The 16292-nt window shown below is 37.1% G+C and overlaps 1 protein-coding gene across 15 annotated transcripts in view; it reads left to right on the forward strand.

Annotated features, from left to right (window-relative positions):
• DIP2 (disco-interacting protein 2) overlaps positions 1-16292 on the forward strand; it is a 686249-nt gene that overhangs the window by 591565 nt on the left and 78392 nt on the right. For 14 of the 15 annotated variants that reach the window (XM_069833532.1, XM_069833554.1, XM_069833546.1 and 11 more), the window contains 2 exons: positions 1546-1674; positions 13311-13646. In XM_069833532.1, the coding sequence (XP_069689633.1) occupies positions 1546-1674; positions 13311-13646 (465 nt within the window). The remainder of the gene's footprint in view (positions 1-1545; positions 1675-13310; positions 13647-16292) is intronic. The other variant, XM_069833617.1, reaches the window with a different exon arrangement.

The raw sequence follows: 16292 nt of genomic DNA on the forward strand, positions 1-16292 counted from the left end.
AATCTACGATTTTCATTTGTCCTTTCAGTTTATGCATTGTTGATTGCCATATATGGAAACTCCTATACTTTAATCATTATTTAACCAGCAAGAAATTTTCCTACTATCATAATAGCTTTATAATAATAAATTAATATTATCCATACCCAAACGGATTAAACTGTACTGTATATATATAAAAGGAAATCACACAACAGACTTGTTGCAGTATTTGTCGTAAGAGTATAACATTGGAAACGAAATAAATCAATTTTTGTAACTTTCGAAAACTATATGTGCAAAGGTAAAAATGGCAAAAAAACATTGATCGGAAGTAAAGTAGAAAAAACAATAGATGAACAGTAATTCGAAGATAAGGGAAAGGGAGGGAACTATGATGATGTTTCATTAACGGTCTTTCGATTGGCCGCGGTGTACACCACGGCAAAGTTACTCAGCTTTAAAACACGGTCGTTGGTTCTAATCATTCCTAGAGCATGGCTCTTTGTTCTTTATATTGCGATCTTAGGCAGAAGTCAGCGCAATGTTGACTCAAATCACTGGAACCACATAAGCATTTAGTGAAAAGAAGAAAATAGTATATTATGCAACGAGCCTATAATGAAGGTAAGTAAGAAGTGAGTATGGATATTTATGAAACGAGCGCAAGCGAGTTTCATAATTTTCATACGAGCTTCTTAATTAATTACCATTATAGGCGAGTTTCATACGACTTTTTATGCTCGACCATATTTCTAATTTGATATTATTAATTTTAATTGTATCTGACCTTCAGCAATGTTCCGTATGTTGTGAGATGTGCGCAGACGCGAAAGTATTGATTTTTTCCGAGAAACAGATGTCCACATTGACCTTGCTAGGCCATAAGAACCTACAGAGATTACATTGAAATTAAATTAGACATTGAAAAACGAGATGACAAATTGAATTTATTTGAATATTATTTACAATTAACGCTAATTATTATAGTAACACAACATAACCTTCTGCGACAGTATTGGATTTCCAGCCTCCGTGACTTTTCGCTAATTCTCTTTCGATTGCATATCCGAGAATAATCGATACTTGCGGTTTTATAACGGTAGAAAGCTGACCTGTCATTGGCTGAACAGTTGTAACCTGAGTCGTCATTGGCTGAAAGACCTGACCTTTAATGAGTAGGTGTACTTTAATGACATGCATTAAAGGTCTGCTACCAGGTGTATAATTACTACATTTCGGCATGGTCGAGCATAAAGAAATATATACCCTTGCAAATTGTTACTCCACAAGTACAAAATATGGCATTATTCACTCTTGCATGTATTCTCGCCAAGAAATCCATATCATATAAAAAGAATTCTACTGTTCTGTTTGGATGTAAAATAAATCATACCTATTGAAACGACATGGCATAAACAGGCTCGGTGACTTCAGTGTGTAAGTGTATGAGTGATGCTCAATTTTTGGTTTTGGTTTTTTTGCTCGATGAGTGCTGAGTTTGTTCTAATTGGCTGGCTTGTCTTTTCTCTTTCTTTGATTGATGGTGGGTGTGCGCATGAGCAGAGGTGCGCCAGGAGGCAGTCCAGCAGGCGCTGGCGGCGATGCAGAACCGGCCCAAGCCCTCGCTGCCCATGCCTTCCAAGAGAACTTCAGTCATGGCCAAGAGCCCAGACCGGGAACGCCATGACTCCGGTGGGTATACAGTACTGCTTCTGTGAATGCTATTACGATTTGTTTGGTCTTTATCATTTGCCATAGATATTATTCAGTGCATTGTGATTAGTCTTCATTCGTAATATAATAAAATGTATTCTTAACCTGCTAACACTGACAATCCAAAGCTCATCAGACCTTCCAGCCGCAAGGATTTCAATCCGGTGAAGACGAATGACGCTAGAAGCTGTTCCACCGTAATTGAAGCATGGCCTTGTCATCTCGCGCAGGTTAAGAGGACGGCAGCACGTGGAAGTCTTACGGAGTAGACTCATTTTCGTCTACAGCGCATCCAAGGTCATGCTTAAACCACCGTGGAATGGCTTCTATCTCTACGGATGCTATGCATAGACATTTTGCTAGCCCGCGTTAAGAGCGTGCTAAACTAGCCCCGGCTATCGACTGATTACTTGTATAGGATTCATATCATATCGCTAAAGACTGGTTCACAATAAACCGGGAACGGAAACGACAACGAGAAAGAGAACGGAAATATTGTTGAAATAAATGTATTTAAATGTGAGCATTAACAATAGTTAATTGTGAATGATCACATTTAAATACATTTATTTTAACAATATTTCCGTTCTCGTTGTCGTTTCCGTTCCCATTTTATTGTGAACCAGCCTTAACACTGATTTATGAATACGAAAAACGTTAGTTCGCTGATCATCCACCGGAAGCTCGCGCTAAGAATGTCTATGAATATGTGTCTAAACCTATGCTGAAGTCCTTAAATCCTTTGAAATGTTATGCTTCTCTGCCAGTATGACGAATTAGTTTGCCTATAATTTCGTTTTGTCTTGAGTATAATATCCTTCGATATGTACAGGTTATTATTATGAAATACAATAGACAAGGCTCTAGAGTATATTACTATAAAGCTATGGAAAATAATAATAATAATAAAAAGTCCTACATTTCGCCGTTTTCGAATTATGAAAGTGTAATGATCCGTCATCCCATCATGGCGAATACCTCAAGATTTACACTGCTCATCGTTGCTTCTTTCAAATAAAGAATTGGCCTGCGTTAAAGGTAGTGACGTACTTTGCGTGCGAAAAGACAGGAGCGTTCGACCTTCTATTGTTGGCTACGTTAAGGCCGGGGATGACGCTGTAACTCGGTGCAGTTTTTGCAGTTTGATATCTTAAAAGCGTTGAGGTTAAGATGATATTTATTTCTACATTTTTCTACTCAATTTTCGTTCTTTCTTTCTTTTTTCCGTCGAGCGAAACACATACTAGAAATTTTCCACTCGAGTTTTGTAAAAATGTTTAGGTCATAAATAATCATACGTAGGCCCTACATACATACATACATACATACATACATACATACATACATACATACATACATACATACATACATACATACATACGTATATATGGCAAAACACGAAAAATGGTGCAGTGACAAAATCGTTTTTCCCCAGTGTAAAAGACAGGTTACGCGTTAACATTCCACTGAATGGGAAGGTCACAACTTTTCTAACTGGACATGGAAAAACCGGTGCTTACTTATACAGATTCAAGCTGAGGGACAACCCGTCGTGTGCGTGTGGAGCAGAGGAACAGACCGTCGACCACCTCCTTTTCGAGTGCCCGAAATTGGACGAAGAAAGACTAGCGTTCCAGCGGTAAATGTTAAGGAAAACTGGCAAGTGGACTTTCACAAAGCTTAAACCCATTTGATCCCAAGACACTTTCAGTGATTGGAATATAAATATTTCAGAATTGATATTAACCCATTTATGCCCAAATTATTTTTTATTAAAAATGTTGGTGTTTCTTATATTACTACTTATTGACACATAAGAAACAAAATAAGATGATTATTGGTCCTCTCAAATCATTTACGCCGTAAATAATGCATGTTCCCATTTGGGAACAGTGGGAGTAAAGGGGTTAAAATAATGCAAGAACATGCGCATACATTCATAAACTATGTCACTGTTATAAATTTAGACGAGTAAACGTAGGATAATTTAATCTAGGATAGATAAGAGTAGGCAGTAGATATAATGAAAGACTCAAATTTTCACAACAGAATAACAGACCTACATAACGCCTAGAGAGTGACAGAAACGAGACATAATGTGTTATATTATAAACATACAGGTAGCAAGGCATGTAGTATTACCTTTATTGTAATGGGACATGCCGTTCAACTAATATTAAAAAATACATACATACATACATACATACATACATACATACATGTTTAACAAAATGGTATGTCAAAACTTTAGAGAAATATTTCTCGCATGTAGAGGATGAAAATAGGTAGCCTACTGTATGTTATATTAACATTGGTCCGGAAATGCTTTATTTCCGTGTTAGAGCTAATTTTCTACAACTAGTCCTCCCCCAGCTTACAAACAAGAGCTTGATTACAAACAGCTTGTAATATGACTGTATTAGTGTTTACGTCTGATTAATGGTAGTGGAGTCGTGACGTAATTCTTAGGTTTACCACCGGTGTTGATTTGCAACTGTACGTACAAAAGTCGTGCGACTCACTTCATTGCTTGAATACGTCGGTTGCTAAATGAAAGGTTCCATGACAGATGGATAGGGAGAGGTGGAACAATTCCTTGGCCTCCACGCTGTCCGGACCTAAACCCGTTAGACTTTTACTTATGGGGGCATTTAAAATTTCTTGTTTATGAAATCCCGGTGCAAGATGTAGAGAGTCTTCGCGCCCGTATTGTGGAAGGCTGCGAAACAATACGACATTCTCAAGGGATACATGAGCGTCTCCGAGATGCAAAGCGACTGTGTTTCGTATACCTCTGATTTTAAGTGTCCCTATAAAAATAAATCTGGAGAACTTGCTGGCCACCTTATTGGTTCATTGGTTCCAATCCATCTTTGTGGAAATTCCTTGTCTTAGATATTCACAAATAACTGCTACATTATGTGCTGGCGCACCATTCTGTTGAAAGAATATTTGAAGCCTATCTTCAAGAGGTAGTTCTAACAAGAAGTCAACTAGATAATTCTGAAGGAACTGCAGATATATATGGCGGTCGTTGAAGTTCCTTGATAAATTATGGATCTGACAAGCATCCATTAAAAATTCCTTACGTTCCCTACACATTTGATCATTGGGTTCTCGCACCCAAAGAGGATTTTATACAGACCAGTAGTGTAGGGCCTACATTATGGCGATTCACTATTCTTTGTTATGAAATCTTGCATCATCTGTTCATAAAAGTTTAGATAGGGAACTGCGATGTTAATCTATTTTAACCATTAGTTCAAAAGCAAAATTGTGAGTATCTCATCTCTAAGACCATATCTCTAAGACATCTATAAGACCATATACTAAACGCAACTTGAATGGATACTACAGTTTATGCTGTTTCAAAATTCGTTATACTGAACTTTTGGATATAGGCCTAACTGATTTTTTTTTTGCAATATCCCTACGGATACCTAAGAATGTTGATCAACATACGCCAGCACTGCTACTGAATTATCATTACAAGTCACTTCTCGTGATATCTTGGTTGTTTGTTATTTGGTAATTCTTTATTACGACGCAGTTTTTATTCAAGTCTGACGAAGTACGAGTACAGCCCAGTTACTTTATGGTGACAGCTCGTCTACGCGAGAGAGGAGAAGGTTCGACTGTGGGAGGGAGACCGATCCGAGACGGAGCGAATGGAGGGAGGGAAATACAGTCATATTAGAAATGAAGTCTCACGTTGCAGCGTCTGCATAATTTTGAGCTCCTGTCACTATGTTCACTTCATACTCCGGAACAATAGTCACTAATAAACACTAAAGAAGTAAACTAACATGGAAATACAATGAGCAGCAGTTCGGAACAATAATAAACACTAAAGAAGCAAACTAACATGGAAATACAATGAGCAGCAGTTCGGAACAATAATAAACACTAAACAAGTAAACTAACATGGAAATACAATGAGCAACAGTGCGGAACAATAGTCACTAATAAACACTAAAGTAGTAAACTAATGGAAATACAATGAGCAGGAGTTCGGAACAATAATAAACACTAAAGAAGTAAACTAATGTGGAAATACAATGAGCAGCAGTTCGAAATAATAGTCACTAATAAACACTAAAGTAGTAAACTAATGGAAATACAATTAGCAGGAGTTCGGAACAATAATAAACAATAAAGAAGTAAACCAATGTGAAAATACAATGAGCAGCAGTTCGGAACAATAATAAACAATAAAGAAGTAAACCAATGTGAAAATACAATGAGCAGTAGTTCGGAACAATAATCACTAATAAACACTAATGTGGAAATACAATGACCAACAGTTCGGAACAATAGTCACTAATAAACACTAAAGTAGTAAACTAATGGAAATACAATGAGCAGGAGTTCGGAACAATAATAAACACTAAAGAAGTAAACTAATGTGGAAATACAATGAGCAGCAGTTCGGAATAATAGTCACTAATAAACACTAAAGTAGTAAACTAATGGAAATACAATTAGCAGGAGTTCGGAACAATAATAAACAATAAAGAAGTAAACTAATGTGGAAATACCTAATGTGGAAATACACTGAGCAGAAATCGAATCACTATATTTAACAGTTAATCACTAATTAACAATGAAATATACTCATGCGGAAATATCGGTAATGTTCATCAGTGCTTCACTGTTACCTTTTCCACTACCACCATCATCATCATCGTCATCATCATCATCACCGTCATCATCATCATCATCATCCATGTAAAAGATGGAGCGGCCTTCTTCTCTGTACTTCTTTATTTTCCTCAAATACTGCAAACTTTTGGCCCTAATGCTGTGATGCTCGACCAGAATTTGGCGATTATTTTATGTTTTTATTTCAATGGAATCCTAATTTCAAAATAACTTTCCTCAAAGTCGAGATACCTCCCTGAAAGTCGACAGTCTTTCAATTTCAATAATATATTTTTTAAGAGTGGGCCGCTATTTCTGTGAAATATAGAACTCGTGCTTTGGTTCGTCTTATGACAGCTTCATTAAAGCTGTCCACAGTTGATTTTGGCGCCGATTATCAATGTCTTTAGTCTCCTTCATTATTTGGCTAACACAGCGGTAAACTCTGCTACAAGTTTTCCAACATTTGTTACGTTTTTTCTTCCGACGCTATCTTCATAAAGCGCTACACGTTGCTCACGACTTCTCGCGACTGCGAATGCAATACCCGAACTTTCAGTTTGCTTCTAACAGGCAGCATTTTCACAAATAGAAAATAGCAATGAATCTAGACAATAAATACTGTATACTAAATAATACAAAACAGAAGCACTACAACTATTTAAGTAACTAAATGAAATGTACGTAACAAACACACTAAATTGCAATATACAAGACAGTGGTGGTGTAGTACGCCCTTAGCGCGACTGTACGCTCACACTAACGCTCCCGAGATGTGACCGCTAGCGCAGCCAGGGGAAGACTAAAATGAACACCCCTTCGAACAAACAGTGAATTCGCCCAAACCACTGCGTCGCCAGGCCAGAGCTGTCACCTTAAAGTAACTGCCCTGTATATGCTAGTTATTGGAGTGTCCCAAAAATTACGGAGCACAGAGTGTATAAGGTTGGAAGTGAAATAAACCTGCAGATTTTCAGAGCGAATAGTTTATAAGTATCGTACGTAACAAAAATTGTAAACCATATTGGTGGAAAGTTAATAGTTTTCTCAGAAAAGTGATTAATTCCTCTTACTCGGCAACTATTGCGAGTAGGATCGTGATTTTGTCCATATCGATAGAATTAAGACTTGGAGATCATTTTGAGATCAAATTCTGCAGTTGCGTCGTCTGTCCAGAAAACTTTGTCTAGCCAGTTAATGTTAATTTGAGTCTCTGCTAGCACAAACAAAGCAAAATGATATAATTATTTTCTGCTTGTTACTTTCTTAGAGATCAACACTGACTTTAGCTTATGCTGGTATAAACTTAGGTTACTTCAGTCTGTATTATTTCAAGTTCCTTGCCACCTAACTAACACTACTAATCCCATAATTATTATTTTTCGTTTTTTCATTAGTTTTCTGAACCACCTCAGCAAAACAGAACCAGTTTCCTTAGACTCGCTAATTAAATCCACATAATTGCGAACTGCAAAGACTGACGAACACTACTGACGCAGCAGAACGAGCCACTACAACGAAATGGACGTGGGGGGGGGGACATGTGGTGAGACTACATCAGGCAAGATGGACTCATGCAGTCACGATGTGGGATCCCTACGTTGGAAAGAGAGGACAGGGAAGACCACGGCTCAGATGGTCTGACATGTTTACCAAAGAGGCGGGGAAACAATGGTCGAGGACAGCAAAGAACAGAGTTTTGTGGAAAGAACTAGGGAAGGTCATTGTAAATAGATAACGTAATCAGTGTTAAGATATTGTAAATAGTAAAGTCAGTATTAGTGAAAGTGTAAGGTAAGTTTTGTAAATAGTAAAGTCAGTGTTGAGAAAGTGTGAGGTAAATAGTGTAAATAGCAATCAGTGTTTGTCAAAGTGCCAGTGTCAGTATAATGTGTGTAGTGCAAGAAAAAAAATGAACAAAGAACAGTGCTGAGACTAGTTAAAGTTGAACAGGGTTATTAACAATGTCACAAAAGTAGTATACACGACAAACTCGCCTGGATTGGCTCACCAAGCGAGTACACTTGAGCCATCCCTGTCGAGGGGGTTCTAATCCCATCACAGGAGGCCTGTGCCCAACATGGGACATCATGGCTAACATTCATTCATTCATTCATTCATTCATTCATTCAATTGCGAATGGATCATGGACAATTCTATTAAATTGTTGTGTGTCTTAAATTTTCATTAATCGTGTTTTAACAAAATTGTAACTATGAGATTATCAAAATACGAGTAATGTTGTAAAATAAACTTCAAGTATACCTAACACACAATGTTCTCGTTTCTTATTTCAAGTAGCTATAATTGTTATAACGCTTTAAAGTTTGAACTGACTTTCCAATAACCTTGTTTATTCTTAAAAGCTATATGCGTTCAGGAAGTAAATTCTGCGTTGAATTTTTAGGTTTGTCTGAAATAAAAAAAGATGTAAAAGGTAAAAATTGAAGGGACTAGGCACGTGTTTGGGGCGATGATAATTGAATCGGAACTCTGACGGCAGACTACTTCGATGAGGGAAATGAAGTCTACATCTCAGCTCTGAGATGAAGTCAACTACAGAGGGGGGATGTGCATCGAATAGAGAGCTGTTGAGTGAATGTAGACCTTTACCTTTACTGAGACGCTGACAGTAGATTTTGTCCACATGGATATTCTGTGTATAACAGTTCTCATCAATATGTTTTAAAATAAAATAGTAGATGGTCCAAATTCACTACCTGAAATCCATGTGGTTTGCATTTTCTTGCATGGTTACAGAGCTGGAATACGAACAGTGCGAGAACTTGTACCTTACATCACAAATCTCTAAATATAGATTACATATATGTGGAGAAATGGCTGACAGTCTGTGTAATGTTGTGACAGTAAAATTATATTGAAAATATTGTGATTTCATTCCTTTACGAAACTCACTTTTCAGACATGCTCCGAATTATAAAAAAATCTCCATTTGTGTATTATTATCATTATTACTGGATTTACAAACTACTCCCCATTGAGGGTAGCCCTTACGGACTCAGTATATCCTCAAAAAATATATATATACATATGTAAACATAGGTAATGAAATTTAAGAACAAAAAAGGCATGAAAAAGTACAAATATTGTTATTAATGTGGCACCATATGATTAATCAGGATTTGACAGGATTTTTTAACACAATTATCACAATGTCATCCCTCAGAGATGTTGGCAGAGCAAATTACCGTCAGAATTCTTCCAAAAAAGCTGATATAGTCCCTCGAGCACCTATGAACAAGCCGAATACCTCAATGTGAACTAAGGAATGTTTCAGCTTGAAATAGTTGACTGTAGGCTAATAAATCGACTTCTTCTCATGGTGGACCTCGGCTGACTGATGGCATCCTACTTCAGAACCTATCGTTGGGTCCACAATGATGCCCTGTTTCGTGTCAGCATTGTACGCTAAAATATCTACTCGTCTCGTTGACCCATTTTCAGCTAGACAGGAGATTTCTTCTTCTACTATCCAGCCCTTATTTCTTAATGCGGCAGCAGTTTTGGATCGTATAAGATTGATGTCCAGAGTTCCTCAAGAGCAATCCCTGTTCACAGAATCCCAAGACGTGTGCTAAAGTTTCGATCTTCGGGCAGCCATCCCTGCACCGGGTACCGTCAAGAGATCTGCCGAGAACGGAACGGACAGCTGCTAAATTTGCTGTCATTTTCAGGCTAGATATTTATTCACTAGTCGAGAGTCCTTTCTTGTTAGCATTCCAACTGTTGGCGGCTGTTACTTCGCTGTACATCTCAACACCTTTTCCCCGTCCTGAAAGGGTCTTTCATGATTCATATTCATGACATCGCAATTCTCGAAAATTTCCAATTGTAGCTTTAGTAAAGTCTTCGGGAAAAGAAAGACAGAGGGAATTACGCGACGATTTGAATTCAACATCTGTCTCATCATGTTAACATGCGGATTATCTGCTCTGATTAATTATATATGTTATAATATTGATGTTACCGGTACTACTACTACTAATTATTATTATTATTATTATTATTATTATTATTATTATTATTATTACTTATGGCTTTTAAGGAACCCGGAGGTTCATTGCTGCCCTCACATAAGCCCGCCATCGGTCCCTGTCCTGAGCAAGATTAATCCAGTCCCTAGCATCATATTCCACCTCCCTCAAATCCATTTTAATATTATCCTCCCATCTACCTCTCGGCTTCCCCAAAGATTTTTTCCCCTCCGGCCTCCCAGCTAACACTCTATATGCATTTCTGGATTCGCCCATAAGTGCTGCATGCCCTGCCAATCTCAAACGTCTGGATTTAATATTCCTAATATTATATCAAGTGAAGAATACAATGCGTATAGTTCTACGTTGTGTAACTGTCTCAATTCTCCTGTAACGTCTTCCATCTTAGCCAAAAATAATTTCCTAATAACCTTATTCTCGAACACCCTTAGCCTCTGTTCCTCTCTCAAAGTGAAAGTCTAAGTTTCATAACCATGAAGGACAACTGGTATTACAACTGTTTTATAAGTTCTAAGTATTATTATTATTATTATTATTATTATTATTATTATTGTTATTACTACTACTACTACTACTACTACTACTACTACTACTAGTACTATTTATTTATTTATTTATTTATTTATTTATTTATTTATTTATTTATCAGAGCTTCCTCAAATTGGAGGCTGCCATTAGACAAAGCATACAAAACAAAAAAGAACAAATAGATGAAGAAAGATAACAGAGTAAGAAAAATGACAAACAAGTAAACAAACAAACAATGGCAGTTAACAGAATAAGAAAAGTTACAAACAAGTGAAGAAGGAATGAAAGCTAATAAAAAAGAAAAATGATAGTGGTGCGTCAGTTTTTTCAGTACACTGAATTAGAATCCATGTAGGTGGTTCCGTAAGAGTTTGACTGACTCTCTAATTATGAGGAGGGCCAGTTCATTTAGAAAAAATTGTGCAGCCCTAGGGTCTTACAGAATGAGAAGAGAAGTTAGGTATCGTTCCTCTTACTCCAAACATCAATCCCGTGACACTGATATCGTGAAGTTGGTATTTATCTTTATAATACGGGATGGTTGGAACGTAGATTGCTCGTTTCAAGAATCTGATGTTACATCCTTTTTCCGGTGAGGTCTTCAATTAATGGTGTCCGTTTAACTCGTTGCTCTAGCACAGTCATGTCAATTGAAGCCCATAGGAGCAAGCGCTCGCTTTAGAGCTCAGGAGAGCCTGAGCGCTTTACAGCGGAAAGGAAAGAGACAGACGAAAGAGGTAGAGGTCGAGATATATACAGGGATGGCCAGCACTGATTTAATAGATGAAGGGAAGAGAACTTATTAAAACTGTATCCATGTTAATTTTTAGATTTGTCTGAGAAGTATAAGTGCGTTATAAGAATGTAAGTTTTAATTTTAATGCTCATTTTTCACAAGTTTGATTTTTTTATTCAAAATAAATATTTTCTCAACTTTTCGTATAGAAAAGTGAAATTTTCAGGTATAGGCCTATTTATTTAGTAGCCTTACAGAATGTTTTCGTAAATCTAATATACTGTACCGTATATATGTATTACTGAAGATAGTGTATTGAAAATTTTGAAAATATTCGCATGGAAATTGTTTGTAAGGAAATGAATTAACAAAGCAACTACTGTTACATCATAAGCAAAAGATACGTGCCCATGTGTTGTAAAAATGTCAGCTCTATAGCTTCTGCATATTTCTAGAAAATAATTTAATATTCTGATGATAGGAAGTTGCTCACAAATTTAAGAGTTTTGTTATGTAATATTAGTTACATTTAAAACAGATACAGTACCTAGGTAACTTTGCTTTGTACTGTAATATTGTTTTGATTAGTTTATTGATTACTTTTGTGAGATTTTGCAATTCATTGTTGGTTTTTTAATATGTCTCATTTTGCATGCCACTAAGTATGTTTTGTATTTGTAGATATTATGTAGAGAACATTGATATTGCTGAAATGTACCTCGTATCTGATGATGTTGGCGTAGACCAACGAAAACGTTCATACGTCTTTTAAATATGTAATGTAAAGGTGTAGCACCTTAAACATATGCTGTGAAGTCAGTGACTGAAATAAATACTTTCAAGATACTTTTGTGAGGCTAAAGATACCAACAATATAAATTCCAACTTATCATGTCATACTCAATCTCTTTCTTTGGAATATCACTTTCTTTATGAATGATGTGTTTCAGCCACTTAATACAGTATAATATTATACTACTATGGAATTTAAGTGAATATTCCTTCTTAACTCTCTATTATGTTATTAAGATTTGGAACACAAGTGTAATATTAAGAAATCAGTGTTAGTACTTTTGTTTTGCAGACAATATAGTAATAATAATAATAATAATAATAATAATGTTTTATTTAATATTAAACAGAAAGAAGCCATATAAAAATAACGACATAAAATTTCACGATCCGTTTGGAGTTTGTGCACCACTGTTTTCTTAATCCAACAGGCTGCTTATTCATATACACAACCCTTCCTCTTTCCATACTTAGCGCTTGCTGCCCGCGCATGATGTCAAGGTCAGAAAAATGCGCTTGCTTTGACATCACTGCGTCTAGCATCTGACCGCGCGTTGCCAGCGATATCTGGCATTAAATGTAGGAATTAAGTGAAAATTCACGCGGTATAGTGCCGTATCGCAGATGCCGTGGTCGTGGTTTCACGGCCCTGTGGGTGCCTCATTACCACAGATTTCTTGTACTGTAGTTGGCTTAGGCCAGAAACACGTGGTAGTAAGGTGAGTTAAAATAAGATTTGGTAATTCGGTAGAAAATGTTGGCCAGTATGGTGGACTTCATCGAGAATCAGTGACAACAATGACAGTCAGGTCGATTTTTTTCTTTTGTGAAATTCAGTATTTAAGTCAGATTTGAAATATTGTGAGATGAAAATTAAAGTTGATGTTAATGTTCTGTCGCAGCCTCGAGTTCTGATGAGGATAGTCTGGTGAACGAGGGCGATGTGCAGAGCACGCCGGAGAGGGAGCGGGCACGGACGACTCCTCAACAGCAGCAGGCGGCGCAGTCGGACACCTCGAGCACGGGATCGGCCAGGGAGACGCCTCCGCAGCAGAGGCAGCAGCAGATACACCGCCAGCAGACCAGGCTACCGAACGGCGGCCCTGGGCCGGGCCATACCACGGTCTGGGAGGAGCGCGATCCTGTCCCAGGCGGGGGGCCCCGGGGAGACGACCGCAAGAGAATGATGAAGCCGGAGATCACGGACCTAGCCGACGTCATGCAGAACTTTAGGCCTTGTAAGTGAACTTCATCAACAACGGCGAATTCGTAATCGTTTCCATCAATGTTATCATCGTTGTCGTTGTTAACAGTCTTTATCTACGTTGTCGTTAACAATATCGTCTTCGTTGTCCTCATCACCACCACCACCACCAGGGTTGCCAGATTCTTTCATCAGAAATCCAGGACAAGTGGTGATACTGCATACCTTAACATGGCTACACATTTGAATTAATTCAGTCTGCAATACAACTGATTTTCTTCTTTTTATATATTTAAACTAATTAGCCAGTGTATATTGTGATGAATAGGGCTAGGATTTTTATGACCTGTAAATCATGAAAAAATGTCTAAAAACAATGCATTTATGAACTAAAAAACTTTCAAAAATGCCCTTAAATATGCCCTAAAATTGATCTTACATAATTGGCTTAGTAGGAATATTAATATTTAGACTATTAATTAAATAAATTCTGGTACAAACATTCAAGTTTATTTAATTTTACATATTTTTTCCAAGTAGTACACTTTAATTAATTATTTTACCTGATGTAGTTCCATGTAGTTCACCACAAGGCCACTCTTATCCGAAACTAGCAGGTATAGAAGAGTCTTTATTGAAGGTTGGACTGATTCATTACGTTGGTGGTGTACTAAGTTAAAATAACAATATTTGTGTTGAGAAACGATTAAAATACCGTAATATATAAAATAATGGGTATTAAAATATGTAGAGAAAATATCAAAGGAAATAAATAATAATTTACATTAATAATGGGGATTATGGCCAAAATTAAATGAAAATACCCCAAAAAATGACCGAATAAAACAAAAAATGCTCTTATGAGTTGTAAGAGCTAAAAAATGCAAAAAAAAAAAATCCCTAACAAATATGTTTTAAAACACTCAGTTTATCACATAACATATAAATACTAAAGCAGCTATGCTTCTGGCTTACTAGAAAAAAGATGTAATTTCATCAAAATCCTAGCCCTAGTGATAAAGTTTGTTGGAATAACTTCTGGAATGCGTTGTAGGTGGGTTAGTAAAAGACCTAAGTCCATTAAACAACTAAGGGGTGCCAATACTTAAGTTTATTAATCAATCTTGAAATACAAGGCATAGTACAAGTGATGAAATGAAGAAGAAGAAGATGATGATGATGATTACTCGTTGCCACGTGGGCCACTCGTTGCCCTCCTCAGCACTTCTGCTGACTGCAGAGCTATTATAATAATAATGATGCTTCTCCAACGATCGCCGCGCCATTTTATCGGCTTGCGGCAGTGACACTGCGGTGACCTTTGAAGTCCGCGTGATTCGCGTCTACTTGATGGCGTACCCACGCCATGGTGATGACCTGCCTTTGGAATTTGACTGATAATTCTTTAGTCATTAACCCCAGTACCTACATGACTCAAATTATAATTATCTGTACGAGTTATGAGGATGGAATACATTTTAGATTTACAGTGTTAATAATGTCACTCTAAACATTAATTACAATCATACCAATTATAATCATACCAATTACAATCATACCAATTATGTCCCTACAGTAAGTGGGCATTTATCACAATATAGAGCCTAAACTTTTAATTTTGTTACATTTCTTGCTAGATTATGAAATGTCCTTTCAATTATTCATAAATTTCAGAAAAATAATGTCATATTACAGCCTGATCGACACGAAAAAAATTCATGATGCAGTGTTTAAATCTTATCAATAATAAATCAACTCCCAAAGACAGTAAAGAATAAAAGATGCTGTATAACACCTAATACATACTGTAGTATTTACTTACTTACTTACAAATGACTTTTAAGGAACCCGGAGGTAGTATTATCGTTTTTATTTCAATACAGCCTGATAGGGTCCACCGCTGTGGATTAACAGTTAGTATGCCTGACCGTGCAACGAGCGGGCCTAGTTCAAATTCTGGTTGGGACAAGTTACTGGTTGAGTTTTTCTGGGGGTTTTCCCTCAACCCATCAAAAGCAAATGCTGGGTAACTTTCCGTGCTGGACTCATCTCACTAGCATTACCACCTTCATCTCACTCTGACACTATATCAGTTGATAAAGCGTCATAAAATAACCAAATAAAAAGAAAAGTACAATCCGATAGGAGGCGCCAGGTGGCGTTCACAACGACACTGTACATAGATTGGACAGGGTCTTGAAAAAATGGATAAGGAATTTTAAAAGTAATTCTAAAGAAATGAGTAAAAAGTTGTATTTTATCCATTTTTTTGCATTCCGGGACAAATATAACTCAATCCAGGATACAGGACACAGGATACACCGTTACAACTTAGAACAATCCTGGGAAATCCAGGACGTCTGGCAACCCTGTCCACCACCAGCACATTAAACTTTGTGGCTCCACTCTGCCAACAAAAGTGCATAGGAAGAGAATGAAAATAACTTTGTGGACCAAAAGTGGTGGTGATGATGGTGATGGTAGTAGTTGTGGTTAGTGTCGAGCAAAAGCATGAATTGGTGTGCCGTTATTCAGCCGAATGCTGTAATAGTCACCATTCAGCATGCTCGACCAAGAATTTTGTTCTGGTCGAACATACTAAAATCCCTTTGCTGAGAGTTATGTGGTACCATAAACATGCAATAAAATATTAAAAGACATGTGTAGGCACCCACTGCAA

The sequence above is a fragment of the Periplaneta americana genome, chromosome 1 (assembly GCF_040183065.1).
Source record: "Periplaneta americana isolate PAMFEO1 chromosome 1, P.americana_PAMFEO1_priV1, whole genome shotgun sequence".
Taxonomy (NCBI): Eukaryota; Metazoa; Arthropoda; class Insecta; order Blattodea; family Blattidae; genus Periplaneta; species Periplaneta americana.